This window comes from Enhydra lutris, unplaced genomic scaffold (assembly GCF_002288905.1).
Source record: "Enhydra lutris kenyoni isolate GAN:26980312 unplaced genomic scaffold, ASM228890v2 scaffoldscaffold57, whole genome shotgun sequence".
NCBI classification, from domain to species: Eukaryota; Metazoa; Chordata; class Mammalia; order Carnivora; family Mustelidae; genus Enhydra; species Enhydra lutris.
Window position 1 is genome coordinate 4,782,577 of NW_019154141.1, and position 23,121 is coordinate 4,805,697.

General features: G+C 41.3%; 1 protein-coding gene across 1 annotated transcript in view; it reads left to right on the forward strand.

Moving 5' to 3' along the window:
- The window catches only part of LOC111158053 (ATP binding cassette subfamily A member 9), a 71,807-nt gene extending 49,111 nt beyond the window's left edge, over positions 1 to 22,696 (forward strand). Inside the window, exons 30-46 of the mRNA XM_022519849.1 lie at positions 1,339 to 1,446; positions 4,263 to 4,436; positions 4,834 to 4,947; positions 7,829 to 7,948; positions 10,669 to 10,737; positions 11,195 to 11,286; positions 12,489 to 12,609; positions 13,185 to 13,302; positions 14,017 to 14,108; positions 16,357 to 16,517; positions 16,926 to 17,001; positions 17,073 to 17,167; positions 18,084 to 18,203; positions 18,404 to 18,544; positions 19,406 to 19,485; positions 22,413 to 22,468; positions 22,598 to 22,696. Coding sequence (XP_022375557.1) covers positions 1,339 to 1,446; positions 4,263 to 4,436; positions 4,834 to 4,947; positions 7,829 to 7,948; positions 10,669 to 10,737; positions 11,195 to 11,286; positions 12,489 to 12,609; positions 13,185 to 13,302; positions 14,017 to 14,108; positions 16,357 to 16,517; positions 16,926 to 17,001; positions 17,073 to 17,167; positions 18,084 to 18,203; positions 18,404 to 18,544; positions 19,406 to 19,485; positions 22,413 to 22,468; positions 22,598 to 22,696 — 1,836 coding nt within the window. The remainder of the gene's footprint in view (positions 1 to 1,338; positions 1,447 to 4,262; positions 4,437 to 4,833; positions 4,948 to 7,828; positions 7,949 to 10,668; positions 10,738 to 11,194; positions 11,287 to 12,488; positions 12,610 to 13,184; positions 13,303 to 14,016; positions 14,109 to 16,356; positions 16,518 to 16,925; positions 17,002 to 17,072; positions 17,168 to 18,083; positions 18,204 to 18,403; positions 18,545 to 19,405; positions 19,486 to 22,412; positions 22,469 to 22,597) is intronic.
- The last annotated feature ends 425 nt before the right edge of the window (positions 22,697 to 23,121 follow it).

Genomic DNA, 23,121 nt, shown 5'->3' on the forward strand with positions numbered 1-23,121 from the left:
GAAGAGTAGAAAAGACAAATAGTTGGGGAAAAAGAACTGATAGCTTCTTAGATCTGTCACCACCTGTGGCAGTAGGTAATGGGACCTCACTGAAACAGCCAGAGTCTTAAAGGCCAGACAAGTGGCTGTCTCAACAACTTGACCTTCTATAGCTCTTGGTTCAGCAATCCACAAGGAAAATAAATACAGATGAAAACGTCATCACAAAGTTTTCCTAAGACGTAAATAAGGCAATGTGAGCACAAGGTGCAGTTGACTGAGTTAAAGAGGAGCAGGACGGCACATAAGCATAGGAAACAACAGGCACCCAATAAATTGCTCTCATTATCACTATTGTGTTATTTTTCTTGGGAGTACACTGGGTTTCCATTAAAGGTTCAGCTTTGACTAGATCAGCAAGATGGGCTAAAATTGGACTAGAAGCAGTTCTTATTTAAAATGTAGTTTACCAGGCCTGCTCATATCTGGAGTCAGAATCTTCTCAGTGGGGGGAGGGCATGCATCTCCATCATGGCGCCATCTTGAATCTCCCTTCGCCATCTTGAAGTGACACCGTAGGCATCCTCTACAGCTCCCTGGTCACTCATTGTTATTAAGAATTATTCCAGTGCTGTCCAAAACTTCAATTTCCTATCCAATTCAAACACCACAGGGTCAGTTTGTGGCCTTACAGCGGGGGTGAAGTGGGTGGGTGGGCAGTGGTGGGTTTTGCCCTTTTCCCTCTTTTCTAGTCTAACATCTTGGAGTGAAAAGGAGAGAGTGACCTTGCTCTGGACTCCCCACCCCTTTTTTTCTCCACTGCTGGGGCTGGAAGCAGAGAGGAAAGATGGAGAGATTAAGATAGGAAGAAATGGTGCTCTGGAGACATCCTGCTTTCTCTAGTTGTATCTGCTCCCTGTAGCTTCTATGTACATGGCCACCACAGCCTAGGTGACCTGTGTGATTGTCTTGGGTAGTGTTTAGCTTTGACCTCAGTTCCTTGTGTAGATGAAGATGAACTTGATGATGCTGAGCAGAATTTCCCTTTGATAGCTATGGAGAGGTCCTCACTGTCAAACTCTCCCCTTTCCCTTGTGCATTGCTTGATGTGGCCATCATGCAGGCAGTTAACAACTTCCACCCCTGCCTTAACCTCCATGCCTCTTCAGAAGGAACTGTGAGAACTGTTGAGTGCCTCTTGCATGCTGTTGGGAAGCTACAGAGATTTGGGGTGAGGTGGGGGGCTGTCCCACATTCTTCATAGCACCAATTCACCTATTTGAATGACTTAGTTAAAATTAAGCACAAATGAACTGTGTGTGCAATTGCCAGCAGCTCATGTGTTCTGCATGATTTCAGGAGCACATGTCTTATGAGCATGGGTACCTGAGTAACTCCTTCTTCTGGATCCCGGTGGCAGCCTGTTTCACTCCGTACATTGCGATGAGCAGCGTCGGTGACTATAAGGTAAGGAGATTTAACAAAGTCCTTGCATATTCTTATTACTCAGAGACCCCTTCTCTGCTCTATGACTGTACATTTAGAGTACAGTACATTTGGAGGGAGGGACACTCCAAATTTACGTGCTTGAAACAATGTGTCATCCCGCATTTTATTATTTTATTTATTTATTTATTTTAATTTTTTCTTTTCAGCGTAACAGTATTCATTGTTTTTGCACCACACCCAGTGCTCCATGCAATCCGTGCCCTCTCTAATACCCACCACCTGGTTCCCCCAACCTCCCACCCCCTGCCCCTTCAAACCCCTCAGATTGTTTTTCAGAGTCCATAGTCTCTCATTGGTTCCAATTCCTCTCAACTCCCTTCTCCTCTCCATCTCCCCTTGTCCTCCATACTATTTGTTATGCTCCACAAATAAGTGAAACCATATGATAATTGACTCTCTCTGCTTGACTTATTTCACTCAGCATAATCTCTTCCAGTCCTGTCCATGTTGCTACAAAAGTTGGGTATTCATCCTTTCTGATGGAGGCATAATACTCCATAATGTATATGGACCACATCTTCCTTATCCATTTGTCTGTTGAAGGGCATCTTTAAGATTCTATTTATTTATTTGACAGGCAGAGATCACAAGTAGGCAGAGAGGCAGGCAGAGAGAAAGGAGGAAGCAGGCTCCCTGTGGAGCAGAGAACCCGATGCAGGGCTCGATCCCAGGACCCCAGGATCATGACCTGAGCTGAAGGCAGAGGCTTTAACCCACTGAGCCACCCAGGCGCCCCTCATCCAGCATTTTAATACAAGGTTGGCAAATATGAAGAAAATGCTATTCTTCTTAAACAGTGGTGAGACCTCGGGAAGGACAGCGGAGGAGGTATCATCAGCTAACAGGGAATGGCAGCTTTCATCTGGTTTATCACTGAGATTTTTATTGGTAGCCACGGCCCTCTGACATTATCACAATGCCTCTTGGCGATGGTTTTTGCTTCGAGGTGGTGGTGAAGTTACTCAGTGAAACAGTCCTAACCAATTCATCCCAGAACTTTGGCTTATTGTTGAAAAAGACTGCCCCTTTCAAGATGCATTTTAGCTTCATTCAGTTGGAACATATTTGTACTAAATTTTTTTTAAGATATTTATCTAAAATCCAAATGTAATTGGAAACTCCATGATATTAATACCTCTTTCTCCTTAGCCTCCATGGCCAGCTAATGGTGAAGTCATGGAATTTGCTTCTGAAATCTACCTAAAATCTTCCCATGTTCCTCCATCTCTCCTACAACACCCTGGTCAGAGCCACTATCATCTGTGTCCTGGATGAGCACATCAGCCTCCTTAAATGCTTACTATGGCTCCTCATTAGTCTTCTCCTTACCCATTCTCCACCCAGTGGGACAGAACAAGTACTTAAACACACACATCCGACCACACTGATGACTCACTTAAGTCCCTCCATTGGTTTCTTGGCAAACCAAGGAGCAAGAATGAAATCCCTGCTGTAGCCTGAAAATCAGTACATGAACTGGACCCAGATGTCTCTCTCCACTTTGATATGATGCCACTATTACCTCAATAATTATGTCCAGCCAACTGGATTCTTTCCAGTTTCTTGAGAGGGCCAACTGTACCCACTACAGGTCTCTCCTGTGCTCTCTGCCTGCTGTGCTCCCTACCTGTCACCTGTGCAACTCCTACTCACCACTTAGACCCCCACTCAGGCCCTTCACAAGGGAACCTTCTCTGATAGACCCCCTAATTACAATTCACCTCTCCTATGACCCTTATCTTAACACTTTTACTTTTACTTCTTAAATTTTAGTTTTCACAATTTTAATTATGTAGCTATCACTACATCTATTTGCATATCACCTTTATCTCTTTTGGCCCCTGCAACTTGACCTCCACCAGAGCCCCATAACCAACACAAAGCACATGATGTGCCCAGTAAACATATATTGAACATATTAATGAACAGAAAAAGTCCAGCTCTCTAACGCATCCTAGCTATCATTCTCTTTCCTGATTTTTTTTCCAGGTACACTTCCCTTTCCAGAATATTTATCTCCATTCTAACTTTTTTCCTAAAGGATGTCTTTATATAGACTCAGTTTAAGATTTAAAATTTTCATTGCTTTTGTGCTTCTGTTAAAATTCAAGTAATATTTTAAGCCTTGTGTTAAGACAATCACCACAACAATATAACTTAGAGCGGGTCACAATATCAAAATCTACTTACTAGTTTTCATGCATAATAATGAATAATGTGCTTTATTCAAGACAATAAGTGTCTTATTTTTATCTTATTAGTTTTAACAGACATCTTCTTATGCCAACCTAAAAAGATAGTAATAAAATTGACTTGTTAGAAGATCATTTCTTAGACCTAAAATAAAATGCCAATTATAAAAGGACTGTTTATACCCAGCATAAATTTGAAGAATCTTACAGGGAATTTGTAGACCTACATCTCTGGAATCTTTGTACAATTTACAAGTCTCCGTTAGTGTCCAAAAGAAGAGTAGCTTTGCAAAGAAAAGAACAGGCATCTTAATGAGGCAATGTCCAGTCATTCCGTGACGGAATGTGGGCTGGTTTTGTTGTTGCATTTCTCCTTTGGACAATGAGGTCACCATGCAATATGGAGCACCACCAATCCTCCCGAAAAGAGGAGTGTGGCCGGTAACAGTGTCATTTACTGTATCAATATAATACACTAAAGGAACACACACACAAAAATGAAAGATTATGTGACCACATATTTGCAGTTTCTCAAGCCTCAACTACTCAGCACTTTTGATGATTCTTCCTTTTCTTTCCCAGAGAAAAGCTTACTCCCAGCTACGGATTTCAGGCCTCTACCCTTCTGCTTACTGGTTTGGCCAGGCACTGGTGGATATTCCCCTCTACTTCTTGATCCTCCTTCTGATGCAAATAATGGATTATGTTTTTAGCCCAGATGAGATTATATATATAATTCAAAACCTGTTAGTTCAGGTAAGTGGCAAAAATTATGAGATAGTTTTATTAGACTATATTTCATGAATGCAATGACATTATTTTTTAAAAAGATTTTATTTATTTATTTGACAGACAGAGATCACAAGTAGGCAGAGAGGCAGGCAGAAAGAGAGAGGGAGGAAGTGGGCTCCCTACTGAGCAGAGAGCCTGATGTGGGGCTTGATCCCAGAACCCTGGGATCACAACCTGAGCCAAAGGCAGAGGCTTTAACCCACTGAGCCACCCAGGCGCCCCTGAAATGACATTATCAATCTTAAACTAAAGAATTTCAAATTACCTTTGCTATAGCATAGTTTGGAAAGTTGAGGTTTCGGTATGAATGCTTTCCTAGGTTTGGATTTACCTTATCCAACCTTAATATTTCTATTTTCAGATCTTGTGTAGTATTGGATATGTCTCATCTCTGGTTTTCTTGACATACGTGATTTCATTCATTTTTCGCAATAGGAGAAAAAATAGTGGTATTTGGTCATTTTTCTTCTTAATTGTAAGTATGTTCATATTATTTGATTTTTAAATAATTTTAAAATAATTTTAAGAATATGTATTTTAAAGGCACAATCCACAAGAAGGACAGTGTCAAACTGAAAAGCTGCTGCAGAGCAAAGCAATCAATAAAATGACAGGGAAGCCTATGAAATGGTGAAAATATTTATAAACCATGTATCTGGTAAGGGGTTAATATCTAAAATATGTAAGGAAATTTTATAACTCAACAGCATAATAATAATAATAATAATAGTAACAGATATGTGAAAACAAGCTCAATATGACTCATCATCAGGGAAATGCAGATCAAAACCCCAATGAGATATCACCTCACACCTGTTAGGCTATCAAGAAAAACACAAAAGATAAGAAATGTTCTCAAGGATGTAGAGAAGAGGGAATACTTTACACTGTTACTGGGATTGTAAAGTGGTGCAGCCACTATGCAAAAAATATGGAGTTTCCTCAAAAATTAAAAAAATAGAATTACTGTATGATCCAGGTATGTACCTCTGGGTATCTATCTGAAGGAAATGAAATCATTATCTCTTAGAGATGTGTGCTCCCCATGTTTATTGGAAACAACCTAATTGTCCACTGACAGATGAATAGATAAAATGTAGTATATACATACAGTGGAGTATTATTCAACCATAAAAAGAAGGAACTGCTGCCCTTGTAGGATTAACCTTGAGGAGATTAGGCTAAGTGAAATAAATCAGACAGAAAAAGACAAATACAGTGTGATCTCATGTATGTGTGGAATCTAAAACACCATCCTTATCAAAACAGAAAGGAATGCTGATTACCAGGGGCTGTGGGTGAGGGAAATGGGGAGATGTTGGTCAAAGGGTATAAACTTTAAGTTATTAGACGGAGAAGTTGTTGGGATCTAATGTACAGCGTGATGATGATAGTTAACAATACTGTATTATACACTTGCAAGTTGCTAAGAGAGTAGATCTTAAGTGTTCTCATTGTAACAACAACAAAAAGGTAACTATGTAAGGATAGGGGTGTGTTAACTAACCTTATTTTGGTAATTGTTTCACAGTGTATATGTGTATCAAATGATCACATTGTACATTTTAAACTTACACAATGGAATATGTCAATTATATCTCAAAAAACAGCGTGGGGGGAAGGAGAACCATTTAAGGATTAAACTAATTGGAGCAGGAGACAAACCATGAGAGACTTTGGATTCTGAGAAACAAACTGAGGGTTTTGGAGGGGAGAGGGGTAGGGGGTTGGGTGAGCCTGGTGGTGGGTATTAAGGAGCGCACATATTGCATGGAGCACTGGGTGTCGTGCATAAACAATGAATGATGGAACACTGAAAAAAATTAAATTAAATAATAAATAAATAAAAATAATTTAAGAAAATTTAAAATGCTATAAAACCACTGGTAGGGAACACTGAATTCTGTTAAAGATGCATAAAGTTGAATAACTTTGGGAATCATAAATTATATAAAATATATATTTACATACAATATATGTAATATTTATATATATTATATAATATATATATAATATAATATATAATTCACAAAGTGTAATATTTCCTTTTATAAAGTGAACATAACTTTAGTACAAATCCTAAGAAAAAGAGAGTAAAAAAGAAAATCATTGATAAATTAATTTGAAAAATCAAAGACAGTTCTCTAAATAAAAAGATGACAAAGCAGAAGTAAATTAAAAGAAGAAGACTAGTTCAGTATGATTTATTTCAAATTACAATGATGATCCACTATTAGGAGCTATCAAACTAACAGAGGAAAACTGTATCAGTTAAGGAAACACCATACCATTCCTTTAAAAATGTCCAATAAAAAGTATAAGCACAGGAAGGACAAATTACTAAAAACCAATGACAAATATTATAGGACATAGTAAACTTATGCAGCTATTCACCTAATATCAGCAATAAAACAAGGACACCTACAGTAATTAATTAAAGCACCCTGTGTGCATGAGGAGGTCTAACATACACACCCATCCCTGTTTGTAAGAGCATAGACTGTCACCACCATTTTGAAAAATAACCTGTTAGTAACTGTTGACAATGTGAATCCACATAAATCTTAACCTGCATTTACACTTCTCAGAATCTTTCCTAAAAGACTAAGAGTGTTGGAGCAACTGGGTGGGCACAGTTAGTGAGGCTCCAGACTCTCGGTTTCAGCTCAGGTCATGACCTCAGGGCTATGAGATTGAGCCCCATGTCTGGCTCTATGCTCAGTGTGGAGTCTGCTTGAGGATTCTCTCTCCCTCTCCCTCTGCCCCTCCCACTTGTGCTCACACTCTGTCTTTCTCTCTAAAACAAAATAAATAAATCTTTAAAAAATAAAGATAAAGAGTGCCAATAGATAAGGATTTAGGTAGACCATTATTTATAGGAGCAGAGAAATTGGAACAACATGTTTTCTGAAGGCAAAATTGTTGAATTCTTGCACATCCTTTCTTTGGAAGGAAATACTATGCAGCTGTGAAAATGAATACTGGTATGTTTAAATCCAAACAGATGTCTGTGATCTCCTGTGAAATGAAACAAAAGGAGAAGACTGAGCAATGTGTGAAAAAGATCCCTCTTGTCAGAATCTGAATTTCAGCAAGAACTCCAAATGATTTGCAAGCACATTGAATTTGAGAGCCCTGTTGTGTCTTAAAAATATCATAGTCAGTCAAATACAGAATTCTGACACAATCTTGAGCTGCAAAGAAAAAAAAATGGTGGTAATACTGCCTTGCAAGGGAAAGCTGAAAATAAGAACATTTACAAGATGAATTCCCACCCTCTTGGAAAACATCCTAAAATTCAGATTTTTTTACACGTTAGTGAAATTAAGCTGCACTTGTTTTTTTTTTTCTTTTAGATCACCATCTTCACAATAGTTGCTACAGATATAAATGAATATGGATTTCTAGGGTTATTTCTCTGCACTATATTAATACCACCTTTCTCACTGATTGGTTCTCTGTTCATTTTCTCTGAGGTAAGTAATTTCATGCCTGTCTTTAGGTCATGAAGTGTGCGGCCACTGGAGATATCCTAGAATACTGTAAAAATCCTGGTGGAGTCCTTATCTACAAAATTCAAAGTCTCTGTCTTTGGAAAGATCGTTCTTTTACAAAGGCAAGAGTCACATTATTTAATAAGAAGCTCTGCCTTGGTTCATGAAGGTCAAAGGCATCTTTGTAGTGGTGGAATTTTATAGTTCTCATGATAACCCTCTCTCCTGGGAACAAATGACCCTGCTGGGAGGCTAATGAGCTGTGCTTTTTCTGTTAATTTTGGACATACTGGTTTTAAGTTTCCTAATGGGCATACAATGGGAAATGCCAAATAGCCAGCAGGATGTATGAATCTGAAATACTGCTTGTGGTTGCTCGACACGCATCAGCACGTAAATGATATCTAAAGCCATGGCACTAGATAATATAACCTACAGAACAAATATAGTTTGAATAAAAAGTGGGCCAAAGATTTGGCCTTGACTCCAAACTTTAAAGATTGGTCAAAAGAGTCAGCAAGTCAGGTTGAGGAGGAGACCATGAGGTAGAAGAAAAAGTGAAGGATGGTTGTGCACCAGAATCTCTTCTCAGAAACTCTCCTTAAACACTTAAAGTGTCTGTATGGGCAGATATGTTCCAGGTGGCAATAAAGAATATTTTAGGCAGAAGAGAGTGATTCAACCATCGAACAAGAGGTCTAGAAAGTTGATGACTGAGAAGAGACCACTGGATGGAGACCACATGGAAGTCATTGGTGATATTAATCAGATAGAATTCAAAGGAAGGGTGAACACCAAACCTAACTAGAGTGAGCTTAGTAGATACTGTGAGATGAGAAGGTAATGCAGGGGTAGAGACACCTATTTCTAGTTTTGCTGAAAAGAATAACAGAGATGGAAAAGTAGATGAATGAGAAGAATACATTTCTGTTTAAGAAGGGAGATAACATGCTTATAAGAGAGAAGTTTCTGATGAAAAGAGAGACATGAACTACCTAAGAAGTCTGACTCCTTGAATAGCTGAGGAAAAAAAAAATATGGTATAGTGCCCAAGCAGAGAGGTTGCTTTCCATCATAGCAGGAACATTCTATCTCTTTATCAAGACCATAGCCAGAGGCAAATAGTTTAGTGGCTTGGATGGTAATAAGACGCATGATTCTCTTCTGAGTGATCCTACTTTCTTATGGAAAGAGATGACGTTTTTAACTTAGAGTGAGGTGAACAGGGGTGTTGGGATGTTGAGGATAGAGGAAAGGATGTGAACAATTATTTCAGAAAGTAGGTCAGAAGAATTGACAGGCAGTGCTAAAAGATCCCTTGCCCTACTTTCCAAGTGTAGTCAGCAAAGCTGATAGTTTTTCTTATCATAGTCTCCTTCCCAGATACCGTTCAGGGCAGGTGGAGTTACTTTCAGTCAGGGTTAGTGTTTTGCCAAGGGAGTCTGACAAAGAAAAGAATAACTAAGCAGTGGTTCCTTATAAGGAGGGATTGTAGCAACAGACCATGGATTCTATGCGGAATGAAGAATTAAGGAAATGAGGGGGTTTATGGACAGCGAGACAGTGGTGGGGTTGGTGGGTTGGAGGGTCACCAACTCCAAATTATGGAGTAAGGAGAGTAGAGTGACAAAGCTGAAAAAATAAAATATGGTAGATAGGGCAAAGATAGGGGGCTTAAAGTTGATTTTGGGTGTAGTAGTGTCCGGAAGCAGGTGACCAAGTCACATAGGAGAATAAGATCATTTGAAATAATGTCAGGGTCCTGGCAAACCATTCAAGGAGAAGAACACAATCATCTTTTCTAGATGGCTATGATAGAGATTTACTATGTCAGCTCACCATTGCTCAGAAAAAAGTCCTGGGAAATGAAGCTCAAGAAGCAAAATTGGCCTTTTACTCTTTATTTACTAAGAAGTCGGGGGACATTTCAAAATGTATTGTGAATCTGATGAAAATCATGCACTTACATGTTGTGCATGAATATTATGTGTATTACGCATGTGTTGTAAATCTAATGAAAACCGTGCAGAACTGTTGGTGAAGAGCTTTGTAGCATGAGTGATTGTCATGGTTATTCTTAAGAGTGGATGGAGCAAGGGACGAGCTATGTAATGGTTCTTAGGGAAGGAGCACAGATTTAGGAAGAAAGGCAGGTAAAAGTTAGAGGAAAAGGTTTGTCTTAAGATAAATCTTGCCTGTAGCTTCAATGGATCCTGCCAGCACCACCCAGGGTTTTTCCTAGCAAAACAAATCCTGCCAACTCCCAGTGTTCTAAGAGCATCTGAGCCTCTAGTCCAGCACAGCGGAAGAGGTCACTGAGTGACCCTGCAAGCCAAGAAGACACATAGTGAGGTCAGAAGTAGACTTTTAGGGTGCCTGGGTGGCTCAGTGGGTTGGGCCGCTGCCTTCGGCTCGGGTCGTGATCTCAGGGTCCTGGGATCGAGTCCCACATCGGGCTCTCTGCTCGGCGGGGAGCCTGCTTCCCTCTCTCTCTCTGCCTGCCTCTCTGTCTACTTGTGATCTCTGTCTGTCAAATAAATAAATAAAATCTTCAAAAAAAAAAAAAAAAGAAGTAGACTTTTACCTGACGCACCAGGGAGAACACTGGCAAGGTCATTTAAAGGACATTTGTGCATCTTATGTGAGATGAGATTCGAGAACAGATAAAGGTTCATCTAAACTTACCTTTCCTCATTTTACAGATTTCTCCTGACTCCGTGGATTACTTAGGGGCTTCAGAACATCAAATCGTGTTCCTGGCACTGCTAATAGTAAGAATACATTTCCATTTAGATGTTCTTGCATGAGGGGGACACATTTGTTTGCTTAGCATTAAGTTAAAAAGTTTAACTTTGGCACTTGAAAACACAGTATTTTAGGCATCTGAAGCAACACACACACACACACACACACACACACACACACACACACACACTTTAAAATCTGGACCACTATTTTTATAACAATCATTTGACATGGAGTTTAGAGCCCAAACTCTCAATGGTGTGATTAGTCCTGGTACCAACTTACTACTGTCTTGTCTGTTGTGGCTTCTCTGAAGAGCTAGCTCTGAGAGTTTCACTGGACATTAAAAGATTGTCTTTCAAACTTGTCAAAATGTTATCAGATCTGTCTTTGTACATACAGTCAAACTCCTTAAATAAATTCCAGTATTGAACTTGTTTTTTATGGTGATTTCTAACACTGATTGTTTTTTTATCCCCTTAGCCTTACCTTCATTTTTGCATATTCGTTTTTGTTCTCCGGTGTCTGGAAGTGAACTTTAGAAAGAAATCAATGAGAAAAGATCCCGTGTTCAGGTTGAGAAAATTTAAATATGATTTCATGTTTTATTTTAATCTTCATTGTTTAAAAATATTTTAATATGCCTAAACTAATTAAGTAAAAATTACCGCACAGGATTATTTTTTAGGAATTGTGTAGTGTACAAAATTATTCTAATTCATGATACTTTAATGAGCTTACAATCTAGGGAGGGAAACCACATTAACACACATGAGACGCTGAAAAATTAAGGAATACCATAATTTCACTGACATACTAAAAGAAAGTTATATACGGAAGATAAAATCTTTAAAATAATGGGTAAATATAGATAAACAATTGGTAAGTGTAGCCAGTCCAGGAAGGTAGAAAAAAGCAGAAGCTGATATAAATGCCAACTTCCTATAGATTGAGAAGACAGCTGGAAAGAACTTACAGGTTTGTACTGGAAGATAATGAAAAATTAAAGCTAAATTTTGGAGGGTTTTGGAGTACAGAAGCATAGGGAAGAGTTTGCAAATTACATAATGGGAAATCAAGACAGCTATGTTTTAGAAACCTCGTCTAACTCACAAAATATGAATCCAGTTCAAGTGTAAAGTAGGTAGTAGGGCAGGAGCATGACAAGGTGACAGCCATATTTTAGGAGATTGGCAGACATCAACCATTTGCGATGGCATGAAGGAGGGAGATGAGCATAAGCAGTAATCAGTGGTAGGGGTGATGAAGGAAAGAACTGGGTGTATAGCAGTCAGGAAGGAGTGATTCTGAAACTTATCTCTAAGAAGTGACAGTGCTCACTTACTGGTGATTACGTGTCCTGGATTTTTCTGGGATGCATCTCGAATTCCAAATGTTTCAATCCACAGTTCTCTCAAAGTCTTCAGAATTCCGAAATACCTGTGCCAAAATTACGGTTCCTAGATGCCTTTCTCACACAACTATGCCCCAAAATCATTTGCCAGAGAGTGTGTCCTGTTTTATTTATTTATTTTTTAAAAGTCACAACAGACAAAGAAAAGTAAAACTAGGGAAAAAGCAAGAGTAGTATCATTTGACTTGTTGATGGAAACCAGGCTCTTTACAAGGCAGATGGCGCAGAGCCGAAAAATGGGGGTTGTATTGTTCTCGGAGTCAATCTATTCACATAATTGAGAGCAGTCTACAGCAAGCTCATTATTTTTGCTGCAAGTTTTTCAACTGGAGACCAGTTACTCTCACACTGTTTTGATTTTAGAATTTCCCCAAGAAGCAGTGGCATTTTCCCAAACCCAGAAGAACCCGAAGGAGAGGATGAAGATGTTCAGATAGAAAGAAGGAGAACCACAAATGCTAGGACCATTGCAGACTTTGATGAGGTAGAACGATGAACAACGTTCATCTGAATATTTTGAAAAACACTTTGCGGTTCTTCTGTCCTTACAGAGCTCATTCCTTGACTTCGCGGAATATGCAATGTCCCCAGAGATAGGAGAACCAGGGAATACACACCCATACCCACACGCACAGACTTGTTAATTCCTTTTCCAGGGTTGTAGTTTGGGTAAGAAAAGCTACACATTACAAAACCTAAGCAAGTAAGACTTTGTGAGTTTCATGGACTGAGTAAAGCTTATTGGAAGATGAGAGAGTCCATCTGAGATGTTTGTGTGTTTGTGTGCATGTGTGAGTGTGTGTCTGAACAGTCCTACTGGTTTGGTGGATGTCTCTGTTCCTGTTTTCTGAGAAAGGTCAAGCATAGATCACGCAATACGATACGAATGTTATTTCCCTGCAGGAATATAGATTGGGAGAGTTGACTTGAACATGGCAGTTTCTGGGGAAAGAACTTGTCTGATTCTGTACAGGGAAAAATGTGGTTGTAGGGAATGTGGTGCACTCACTCATTTCAAGGTAAGAATAAAGCCCCACTGTTAATTTCTTGTCTCTACAGAAACCCGTCATCATTGCTAGCTGTCTGCGGAAGGAATACACAGGCAAGAAGAAAGACTGCTTCGCTAAGAGGAAGAAAAAAGTGGCCATAAGAAATGTCTCTTTCTGTGTTAAAAAAGGTTGGAGACACTAGATTTAATGTTTAAAGCTATCTTGACCTCCTGAGACGAGGTCTTTGGGAGAGAATAATAGTATCTGAATTGGGGGCCATCTGTTGATAATCATGAAAGGCAGCCTGTCACCCACAGGCACGTGCGGAACCCTCCTGCTTAAAAGCCTCGGTTATGATAACAATGTTTTCTCTTGGTCTGAGAAGACAGTTCTGTCTGTTCTGTTGAAACAGGCAAACAAACAAAAAAAGAACAACTGCAAAAAAAAAAAAAAAAAAGGCAGTCTTTCTGTTAAGAAGGATGCTGTAGCTTTTGAAGGAGTATCGTTAATTTCACAACAGGAATGCACCCAGGAGGAACTCACTGGGGCACAGCAGTGCAGTCTCTATTCTAAAGAACACATTTTGGGGAAGTGTCCATTAAATGCGACAGACTTGAGATCAAAATTTGTTTCTGTTCCAGCATTTTAGTGGCTGTGTGATGGTGGGTAAGTTATGTATCCTCCTTACCCCTCAGTTTCTTTGCCTATAGAATGAAGCCAGTAACATCATCTATTTGTGTGTGTGTGTGTGTGTGTGTGTGTGTGTGTGAAGAACAGATGAATTAATACATCTGTGCACTCGACAGAGAGCCTGACACATAGTGAGCCCTCCAGGAGTATTTGCCTCTAGGTTTATTGTAATTATTTGACGTTATAATTCTAAGCATACCTGTTTCTTTCAGGTGAAGTTATAGGGCTCTTAGGATACAATGGAGCTGGTAAAAGTACAACTATTAAGATGATAACTGGAGATACAAATCCAACTGCAGGACAGGTCAGTAAACCACACAGAAATAGGGTCCTTAATGCTGCCTCGAACAAGCTCTAACCTGTGAACATTGATGATAGTCTCAAAAATACATAAATGATCCTTTCTTATGAATCCATTGAGTTATGCATAGAATGAGAGGATGAATTAAAAACTTCTCACCTTAATTCCAAAACTAGTAGCACGCCATGTTACTGACACCATATGTTCCATTGGATGAAAAGTAGTGACATTAAAAGGAAATGTTTTGGTAAAAGTAAAGCTGAATACTAGCTTTATTCAGGTCAGGGATCTTTGGGTTTTTTTACTTTTTATTTTTTGACTTATGGATCCTGAGAATTTGTTGAATTAAATTGCTAAGATCTGGGACTTATTCAGAAAACAGATCATAGATTGGGGGGGTGGGGAAGGATTGTCTAAATTCCCAATCAAAAACTAGAATGGTGGGGCGCCTGGGTGGCTCAGTGGGTTGAGCTACTGTCTTCGGCTCAGGTCATGATCTCGGGGTCCTGGGATCAAGTCCCGCATCGGGCTCTCTGCTCAGCAGGGAGCCTGCTTCCCTCTCTCTCTCTCTCTGCCTGCCTCTCTGTCTACTTATGATCTCTCTCTGTCAAATAAATAAATAAAATCTTTAAAAAAAAAACTAGAATGCTATGTTAATGCCACTTGGTGGTACATCTAGACCAAGTGGGATAAAATGATGGACAGACGTCTTCAGGGACCACAACACTGAGGAGGAGCTGCTGTTGATGTTTGACAGAAGGTTGAGGGCAGAGGGAGGGGCCATAAAGAGAGATTTTCTAGCAGTGTGGATTGCAACAGAGGTTTCCAAATTGTCTCTCCTCACATAGCAGACAGAACGGCCCATAAAAGATGCCACTGAGATCATGTCACTCTCCTGCTTATCATCCTTCAGTTAGAATTGATCCAAAACCTTTAGCATGGCCAAAAAAAGGCCCTGTGAGATCTGGGCTTTGCTCACTTTTGCTGACATTGGCCTTTGGTCATTGTCCTTCTGTAGGACCTTCCATTGGCTACAGTGTTTCTCCTTCGGGTTTGCACTTAGTTACCTCCTTCTTGTCACTTTGAAATTTACCTCCCCAAAAGGACTTTCCCTGACTCTACTCATGGCAACCTTGGATCCTCCTTTTTTATTCTTTATCCCATTTATTGCATCGAAAGCATTAAGCAAGGGGTATAATTCATCCCCATATGGGTCTAGTTGTTTTTATTTTCCATTTCTTTCTCTAGAGTGAACGCTCTGTGAGCCCACGTTAACTAGTTCTTTTCTCCACTGTATTGGAAAAGACAGCATAGCGCTGAGGTCAAAGGCTTGGATTCTGAAGGCCGAGTCCAGCTTTAACCCCCCCGGTTTACCTTGTGTGACCTTCTGCAAGTTTCTGAACTCTAAATCAGTTTCTAAAAGTGATACCTGAGTCATATAGGGTTTTTCTAAGGATAAAGTAATTCAAAACACATAAACTGCTTAGATACTAGCACACAGTAAGCACTGGTACACATCACTTATTTATATTATTGTAAAGCACTGTGATTGGCTCATAAAAATAATAAATGCTATTTATTAGTATTTATTGGTTTCTATGTGCTGGACTAGTGCCAAGGACCTTTCATTTATTATCTTAGTTCAGGATTTCCTAAGCTTGGTGCTGGTAACATTTTGGGCTAGCCGTTTTTTGCATGTGTGGACCATCCTATGTGGCATGCCTAGCCTCTTGCCATGTGATCCCAGCAGCACCCAATGTACCGACCACAAACATCTCCAGACATTACCAAATGTCCTCTGGGAAGATCGCCCCTGATTGAGAAGCACTGCCATCTTTAATGCTCACAATAAACTTGTGCAACAGACCCTATAACTATAGCTCGTTTAACATTGGGGAAATAGAACCTTCAATGAGTGTCTACTCCTTTGAACGTTGAGATCAGTGAGGGAAGTCAAACAGCGAAAACCCAGTAAGCCACCCTGAAGCCAACCAAGGTAACGGACTTGGAAACAAACACTATAGAGGTATAGGACAATGTGGAATAGCTTCCTTTTGATTTATTGAGGTTTTTGGGTTTTTTTTTTTAGTTTTTTACCATCTTTCTCCTACAGCTAAGTGATCACTGATTTACATTTGCACTCTTGGCAGCCATGTGTGTAAGACGAGGACATCACTGAATTTTGCACTCATGTGCCATACACATGTATACACAATTTTGGACTGAATGTGAAAATGAACTTTCTGTGCAGGTGATTTTGAAAGGGAGCAGTGAGGGGGATTCCCTCGGGTTCCTGGGATACTGTCCTCAGGAGAATGTGCTCTGGCCCAACCTGTCAGTGAGGGAACATCTGGAGGTCTTCGCCGCCATCAAAGGGTTGGAGAAAGGGGACACCACAGTCACCATCACACGGTACATGGGGGGAGACACACACATTCTCCACTGGGGGAATATGATAGGAATGACGTCCACAGAGAATTAAGAAAGGGAGATTCTAACCGATAACACCGCGCCTGTGGGAGAAGACTTAGCTATCAAGAAGCCAGTGGAGTGTTGTATTTTCACATGTTAAACCTAGAGAGAACAATTTTATTGATTATTCTTAATATGGAATATTAGTCCATATTAGTCATTGAAAAATATGAACTTGACCACTATAAAAAGCTCCTAAGGCATCTAGGTGGTTTCGATTGCATGATCATTCAGGATACTCTTTTTTAAAACGTCTCTAATGTACTGTTTGTTCCGATTTGCCCATCCCCCACACACATTCCCCTTAGTGTGGGGTTAATGTGGATGGACCCACTGTGTTTCCTCCAGGTTGGCGGATGCGCTCAAGCTGCAGGACCAGCTGAAGCAGCCCGTGAAGGCTTTATCCGAGGGAATAAAGAGGAAGGTAAGAGGGGGGCTCAGCGTCACTCTGCGCACCCCAGGTCAGTGCCAGACTTGTTGTCCCTCTCGTTGCAGCTCTGCTTTGCGCTGAGCATCCTGGGAAATCCGTCGGTGGTGCTTCTGGACGAGCCCTCCACCGGCATGGACCCCGAGGGGCAGCTGCAAATGTGGTGAGGGGACGTCATGAGTCATCCCAAGGGAACTTGTGAGCCCTATAACAACTGATCTTCAAAATTGTGGTTTATAAGGCAGAAGACAACCCATTATCAGGAAATGCAATATTCAGGGGAGAAAACGCTGATGTCCCTATCACAGTCAATTTTTATTAAGAAAAAAAAAAGATAATTCTAACACCATAATCCTCTTAAGAATCTTGTTTTCATGATAGATCTTTGGGATATGCATGGCCCATTTTCATACTCAACCACGTCAATCTATTATTCAGTTTCAATTTCTTTTTTTTTTTTTTAAGATTTTATTTATTTGACAGACAGAGATCACAAGTAGGCAGAGAGGCGGGGGGGGGGGGGGGGGGGGGGGGGGGCCAGGCTCCCTGCTAAGCAGGGAGCCTGACGCAGGGCTCCATCCCAGGACCCTGAGATCATGACCTGAGCTGAAGGCAGAGGCTTAACCCACTGAGCCACCCAGGCGGCCCCAGTTTCAAGTTCTACAGCATCACCTGATACATAGTTCTTACAAGGAAAAAAATCTCAAATTCTTAGGACTATACAGAAATCTGCTGTTTTGTACTTTAGGGCTTATGTGACTTTTATCATGCTTTTAAATAAGTGTTCCTCATTTTTTTTCTTCCCACTGCTCTCTCAAACATATTCTTGGAACTCAGTATTTTTCTAAATGAACTCTTACCCAATATCATCTTCTACCTTCAGCCCCAGCCATGTTCTGAATTATATACTCTACCCAATAGTTTGGGTATTTACATGACGTTCTCCCTCCAAAAATCATTTCTTTGTCTAAGTCGAATTCACTAGTTGTTTCCTCTGTGCCTGTGAAAGGTATTTCAAAGTCTTCTTATCTTATCTTGAGCATTCCCAGCAGCTAACATTGCCCCTGATCTCCCTTTAGGCAGGCAATCCGGGCCACCTTTAGGAACACGGAGAGGGGCGCCCTCTTGACCACCCACTACATGGCAGAGGCTGAGGCCGTGTGTGACCGCGTGGCCATCATGGTGTCTGGAAGGCTGAGGTGGGTGCCCATTCGAACCCACCCTTGGCCCCCCAGAGGGCCCTGAGCAAAGACGTTGCATTACACAGGGTTATCACTGGCAGGGGCTGGGGTGACTGGCTACTCCCACTCCGCACGGCCCTGGCCTCCTGGGGCTGAGAGTCAAGGGCAATCCCTCTGTCTTCTTCTCTTCCTTGACTTCATCCTCGTCCTACCTCCAGGTGTATTGGTTCCATACAACACCTGAAAAGCAAATTTGGGAAAGATTATCTGCTCGAGTTGAAGGTGAAGAACCCCGCCCAGGTGGAGCCCCTCCACTGTGAAATTCTGAGACTTTTCCCCCAGGCTGCTCAGCAGGAAAGGTAAGGACAGGTGTTGGCTTGTTTCATCCTTTTGTTTTTCTATTATGGCGAAGAGAAATAAAAGCTTTACTTGATCATTCTTTTGTTGCTGTTGTTGTTAACTTTATGATAATTGTGATTTAATTAATTAGAGACTACCTCTAATTAATTAATTGTGATTTTATTTATTGATTAATTATTAAAGAAAGGCCCAATTCTAAGGGAATTTCCTTCCGCAAAAGGGAAATAAGAGAGCAAAGTACTGATTGGGAAGCTGATTGTTGTAAGGGAATTCAGATTCCTGGCAGCTCTATCATGTGCCAGGTCTTAAGGCATGCATGGACCTAGGTCATCCAGATCCTTTCTAGAGGGTAAAAACATCCCCCATTAAATGTGACCACTTGTCTAAAGCCGAGACCCGGTGCCAGGCATCAGTAAAAGCTCAGTATGTGGTGGTTCTTAGCATTATTATTATTATTTGTAATGGCACTTGAGGTCGTTTTCATCATGCCAAATCCTAGCAGTGGAGCCAGACGCTGGTCTTAGTTCTTTGTACTTAAATGCTTTCTCTTCTCACTAAGGAAGAAGGATGATAAGTAATCCTGCCTCTTCCCTTCTTGGGGTACTGCTCGTCTCCTCTGTCTCCCATTCCTCCTGAGAGTAAAAGGGAGCTTTACTGTGAGAGCCCCCTCCTGCTTCTGCTTGAGTAAAGTGACTTCTTGTTGATTAAAGAACATTCCCACTACCACTGTGTCCATGGGTCTGTAGACTCGTACATTGAAACAAATTGTTAGTGACATTGTTGCTGCTTTTTAGACATGCAGGCATCCATGGTTGTCTTCTTGAAATGTGGGGCTCAGTCTCCCTCTCCTTTCCTCGCAGGTACTCCTCCCTGATGGTCTATAAGTTGCCCGTCAAGGATGTGTGTCCCTTATCGCAAGCTTTCTTCAAATTAGAGATAGGTAAGAGTGACTTTTTGGAGATAGGACTCTGGGAAACTGAGAAATTCAGATCTTGGATAAAACCAGCGTAAGAGATACATGGGCATGAAATTGCGCTGTTATACCAGAAATAAATTAAGACTTTTAATCCAGTGGTTCTCAGTCACCAGTGGTTTGGTAATATCTGTGGATATCTTTGGTTGTCACAAGTGGGGATGAAGTTGGGGAGTGTGACTGGTATCTTGCAGGTCAAGGCTGGGGTGGTGCTAAACATCCCACAGTGCACACAGGTCAGCTCCCTCCCGCAGCAAAGAAGGATCAGACCAGAATGTCATTAGTGCCAAGGCTGAGAAGTTGGGACCTAATTGAATGAGACTCTAGAAGGAAGAGATCTTTGGCATTTGGGGCTGGAGTGTCCACAGATTCATTAAAAAAAAAAAAAAAAGTCATTTGATTTTGTCTGTATGTACTCTTTGATAGTGTTTAATGTTGATTAGGCAGTCCGTGTCTGTTGAGGTGCGCTAACCCATAACTCTTCTCTAGACTCTTGGATTGTGATCTTTGTATACTGCATTGACGTATCAGTATACAAAGCTCTGATTTTGCCTATCACACCAGTGTAGGAAATCTGATAAAAAGCTGAACCCCCCATCCCTCTCTCTCTATTTTTTTTTTTAAGTAGGCTCCACACCCAGAGTGGAGCCCAACATAAGAGTTGAACTTAGGACCCTGAGATCAAGACATAGGCTGAAATCAAGAGTCCGACCCTCCACCAGCTGAGCCACCCAGGTGCCCTCTCCCCCTCTTCTTGATCTGTGCTTTCTTACTTGTCACCTGTCAGTCTTTAGAAGCCCCAGACATTCTAGTTCTTAGAGAAGTGTTTCTCCTTGATACAAGGTTACGATTGCCCCAGATAGCTTTTCTTTTTTACTTTCTCCTCCGCTGGTCACCTTTGCTCTAGGGTCCATGTAACCATTTTCCACGGTCGTCATTCTGGCCTAGTGATCAATTTTTTAACCATTTTCACCATCCTGGCCTGGTGACCAATTTTGCATCATTCCCGTGGGAAAGATTCCCACAACTGGTTCAGATCAACATGAAGTGTTTGATGACCAATTAGGAGCAGGGAGGGAGATATTCCAGAAAGGGCTGTGTCTCTAGAGTACTGGGAGCCCTTTCTTCAGAGCCTTCTAACGTTTCTGCTTTTAAACATGTTCCCTCTCACCTCAGATTCCTTCTGCTGTGTTTCATTTGCTAAAACTAAAGTTCTGCTTAGGAGATGGGGGGGAATCCCTAACTTTTTATCACAGTTTTCTACCCCACTGTGTGGTGGAAATGTAAGTTAGCATTTTTTTCCCCTCCAGATGTTAGGTGAGACACAGTTATCTTCTCAGCTGAACCACAGCTGAATGAGGTAGGCCCCATAGTGTGCGAGCACAGTGCATGCCCCATGACAATTCCTGTGTCCTGCTACATTGGCTGATTCTCCCGTAGCATCAGATCACTTTGGGGTATTGCAAACTGCACAGAACTCCACCCTCATGAGCTCCCTCCAGGTCAACATTGCCTAATGCTTGGAGACTTGAAAGTAGGGAGATGGGTGGGTTGGCTTTCTCTCCTTCTTATCTTATTCCCTCCTCTGCTCATCTGCTGATGTTTTGAGCCTCTTTGGTGTGGAGTGTAAGGGGAGGGAAGAAGAGATAGTATGACAGCAAAGCTTGATTTGCTCATTAGAGCTGGACTACGGCATGAGGGCCTTCAGTGCAGAGAGGAGTTCCTTGAAGATTCCCTCTCCCCTCCCATCTAGAATCTCTGATGAAAGCTACTCTGAGGTGGGAGATGCCTTCTCCTCCTGGTCTCTTGGTCCCTTGCAGCCCTAGGACCACTTCTTGGAATTCCCTTCCCTTTCCAAGAGATCTCTTAGAGGACCTCCCATTGGATGCAGAGGCTTGGCCTCTCCAAACTCTGAAAGTACAGGGCCATCACTGTGCACAATTGTTGACGTGTTCCCAGACTTGAGGCAAGGATCCAAACCCATGTTCCCAGGTTGCAGGCCAATCCCACCACATTCTCTGTCCACTGAGAGGAGAAAGGAAATGCCACAGCAATGTGACAACTGCCCACAAGAAACCTTTGCTTTCTAGTCTCACCTCTCAGTTCATTATTTTTTTCCTCTTATGCATCTGCACGTTTGGGGATCTTATTCACAAACCACACTGTTAACAGATGGTCAAACTAGGATAATTCGGCAACTTTTGGTTTAGGCAGGGACCATTTGCCAAGGGACAAGGCACTGTGTGATGACCCCGGGCTAGACACAGCAGAAGTGTTGACGTTCTCAGGTCCAAAGGGACTAAGAAAGGAAGCGGTGGCTGGAACCCAGGAGTAGAATCATGTAGAATTTGTGATCTTGTGAGAAGCAGTGACTTTCAGTCAAGGGGCAAAGTTGAGGGAGGGAGTGAAGGAATAAAGGCTTTGACCTCCCCACTCCTCTCTCCCTTCTCATGAGCTGCCACTGGTGGAAACCACCAGAAAGGACCTCTTAAGTCAGCCAGTGGAGCAAAGAGCAGAGTAGAGAGGTTGAAGGCAGATATCGAGGGGCACATGGTAGCATTCCAGAGCAGAGGGAACATCTCTCCACTCAGCCTGCATAGGTGGTCTGGGACCTCACACCATGTTTTCCAGTCTGGAGTGCCCCTGCCCAAACTCTAAGATAATGAGAGAGTATTTCCATCCTGTTACAAGACCACAGGGTGAATTTGCCTTTCCATATTTAGCATATGTGCTGCCTAAGCAAGCACATATCTCAGACAGATCTAGTCTGAGAGTATTTATTACCTTATCTTGCATATTTAAAATCTATTTATATGTAGATTTTGTGCATAACTTGGTAAAACTCTCCAAATAAAAAATAGATGAACTCCTAATATCTGTCCATCCTTCTGCAGTTAAACAGAGCTTCGACCTGGAGGAGTACAGTCTCTCCCAGTCCACCCTGGAGCAGGTGGGTCGGTATGAGTGACTCTGTTTCATCCGTGCCCTTTAGGGACACCGTGTGCATACGCCTTGCACTCACTCAGAGCGACAGAAGGCAGCGTAACCTCTCTCTCTCTTCATTTCTTGTCCATCTCAGGTTTTCCTGGAGCTCTCCAAGGAGCAGGAGCTGGATGACTTTGATGAAGAACTTGACTCTTCGGTGAAGTGGAAGCTCCTCCCACAGGAAGACCGTTGAAGTCCCAAATACCCTATTTTTTAAAAAAATCTTATGCCTCTTTTTAAATATAATATTTTATATCATTAATATATCTTATCTCAGATATGATACAAAATGCTTTTGGAATTCATGTCACCATTTTTCTCAATAACATGACGTCTATCAGGACTAAGGAGAAAAGTCAGTGAGAACAATCTTGAAACTGACCATGGGGGCCTCTGTGCCAACAACTAAACCCCACATGTCATAGGGAAGTAAATTAAAAATGCATTTGTTACAAAATGTTTGGGCTTCTCAAGATGATACAGAGATTGCTTTATTTTCTTTGCTTGAACATCAAAATATTGAATATTTTCTTATCCTTTTGAATGAAGTAAGGACAAAGTAAGACCCAATCTTGATTTAGGGGGGAGAGAGCCAGTGACTGCAGAATAACATGGTAT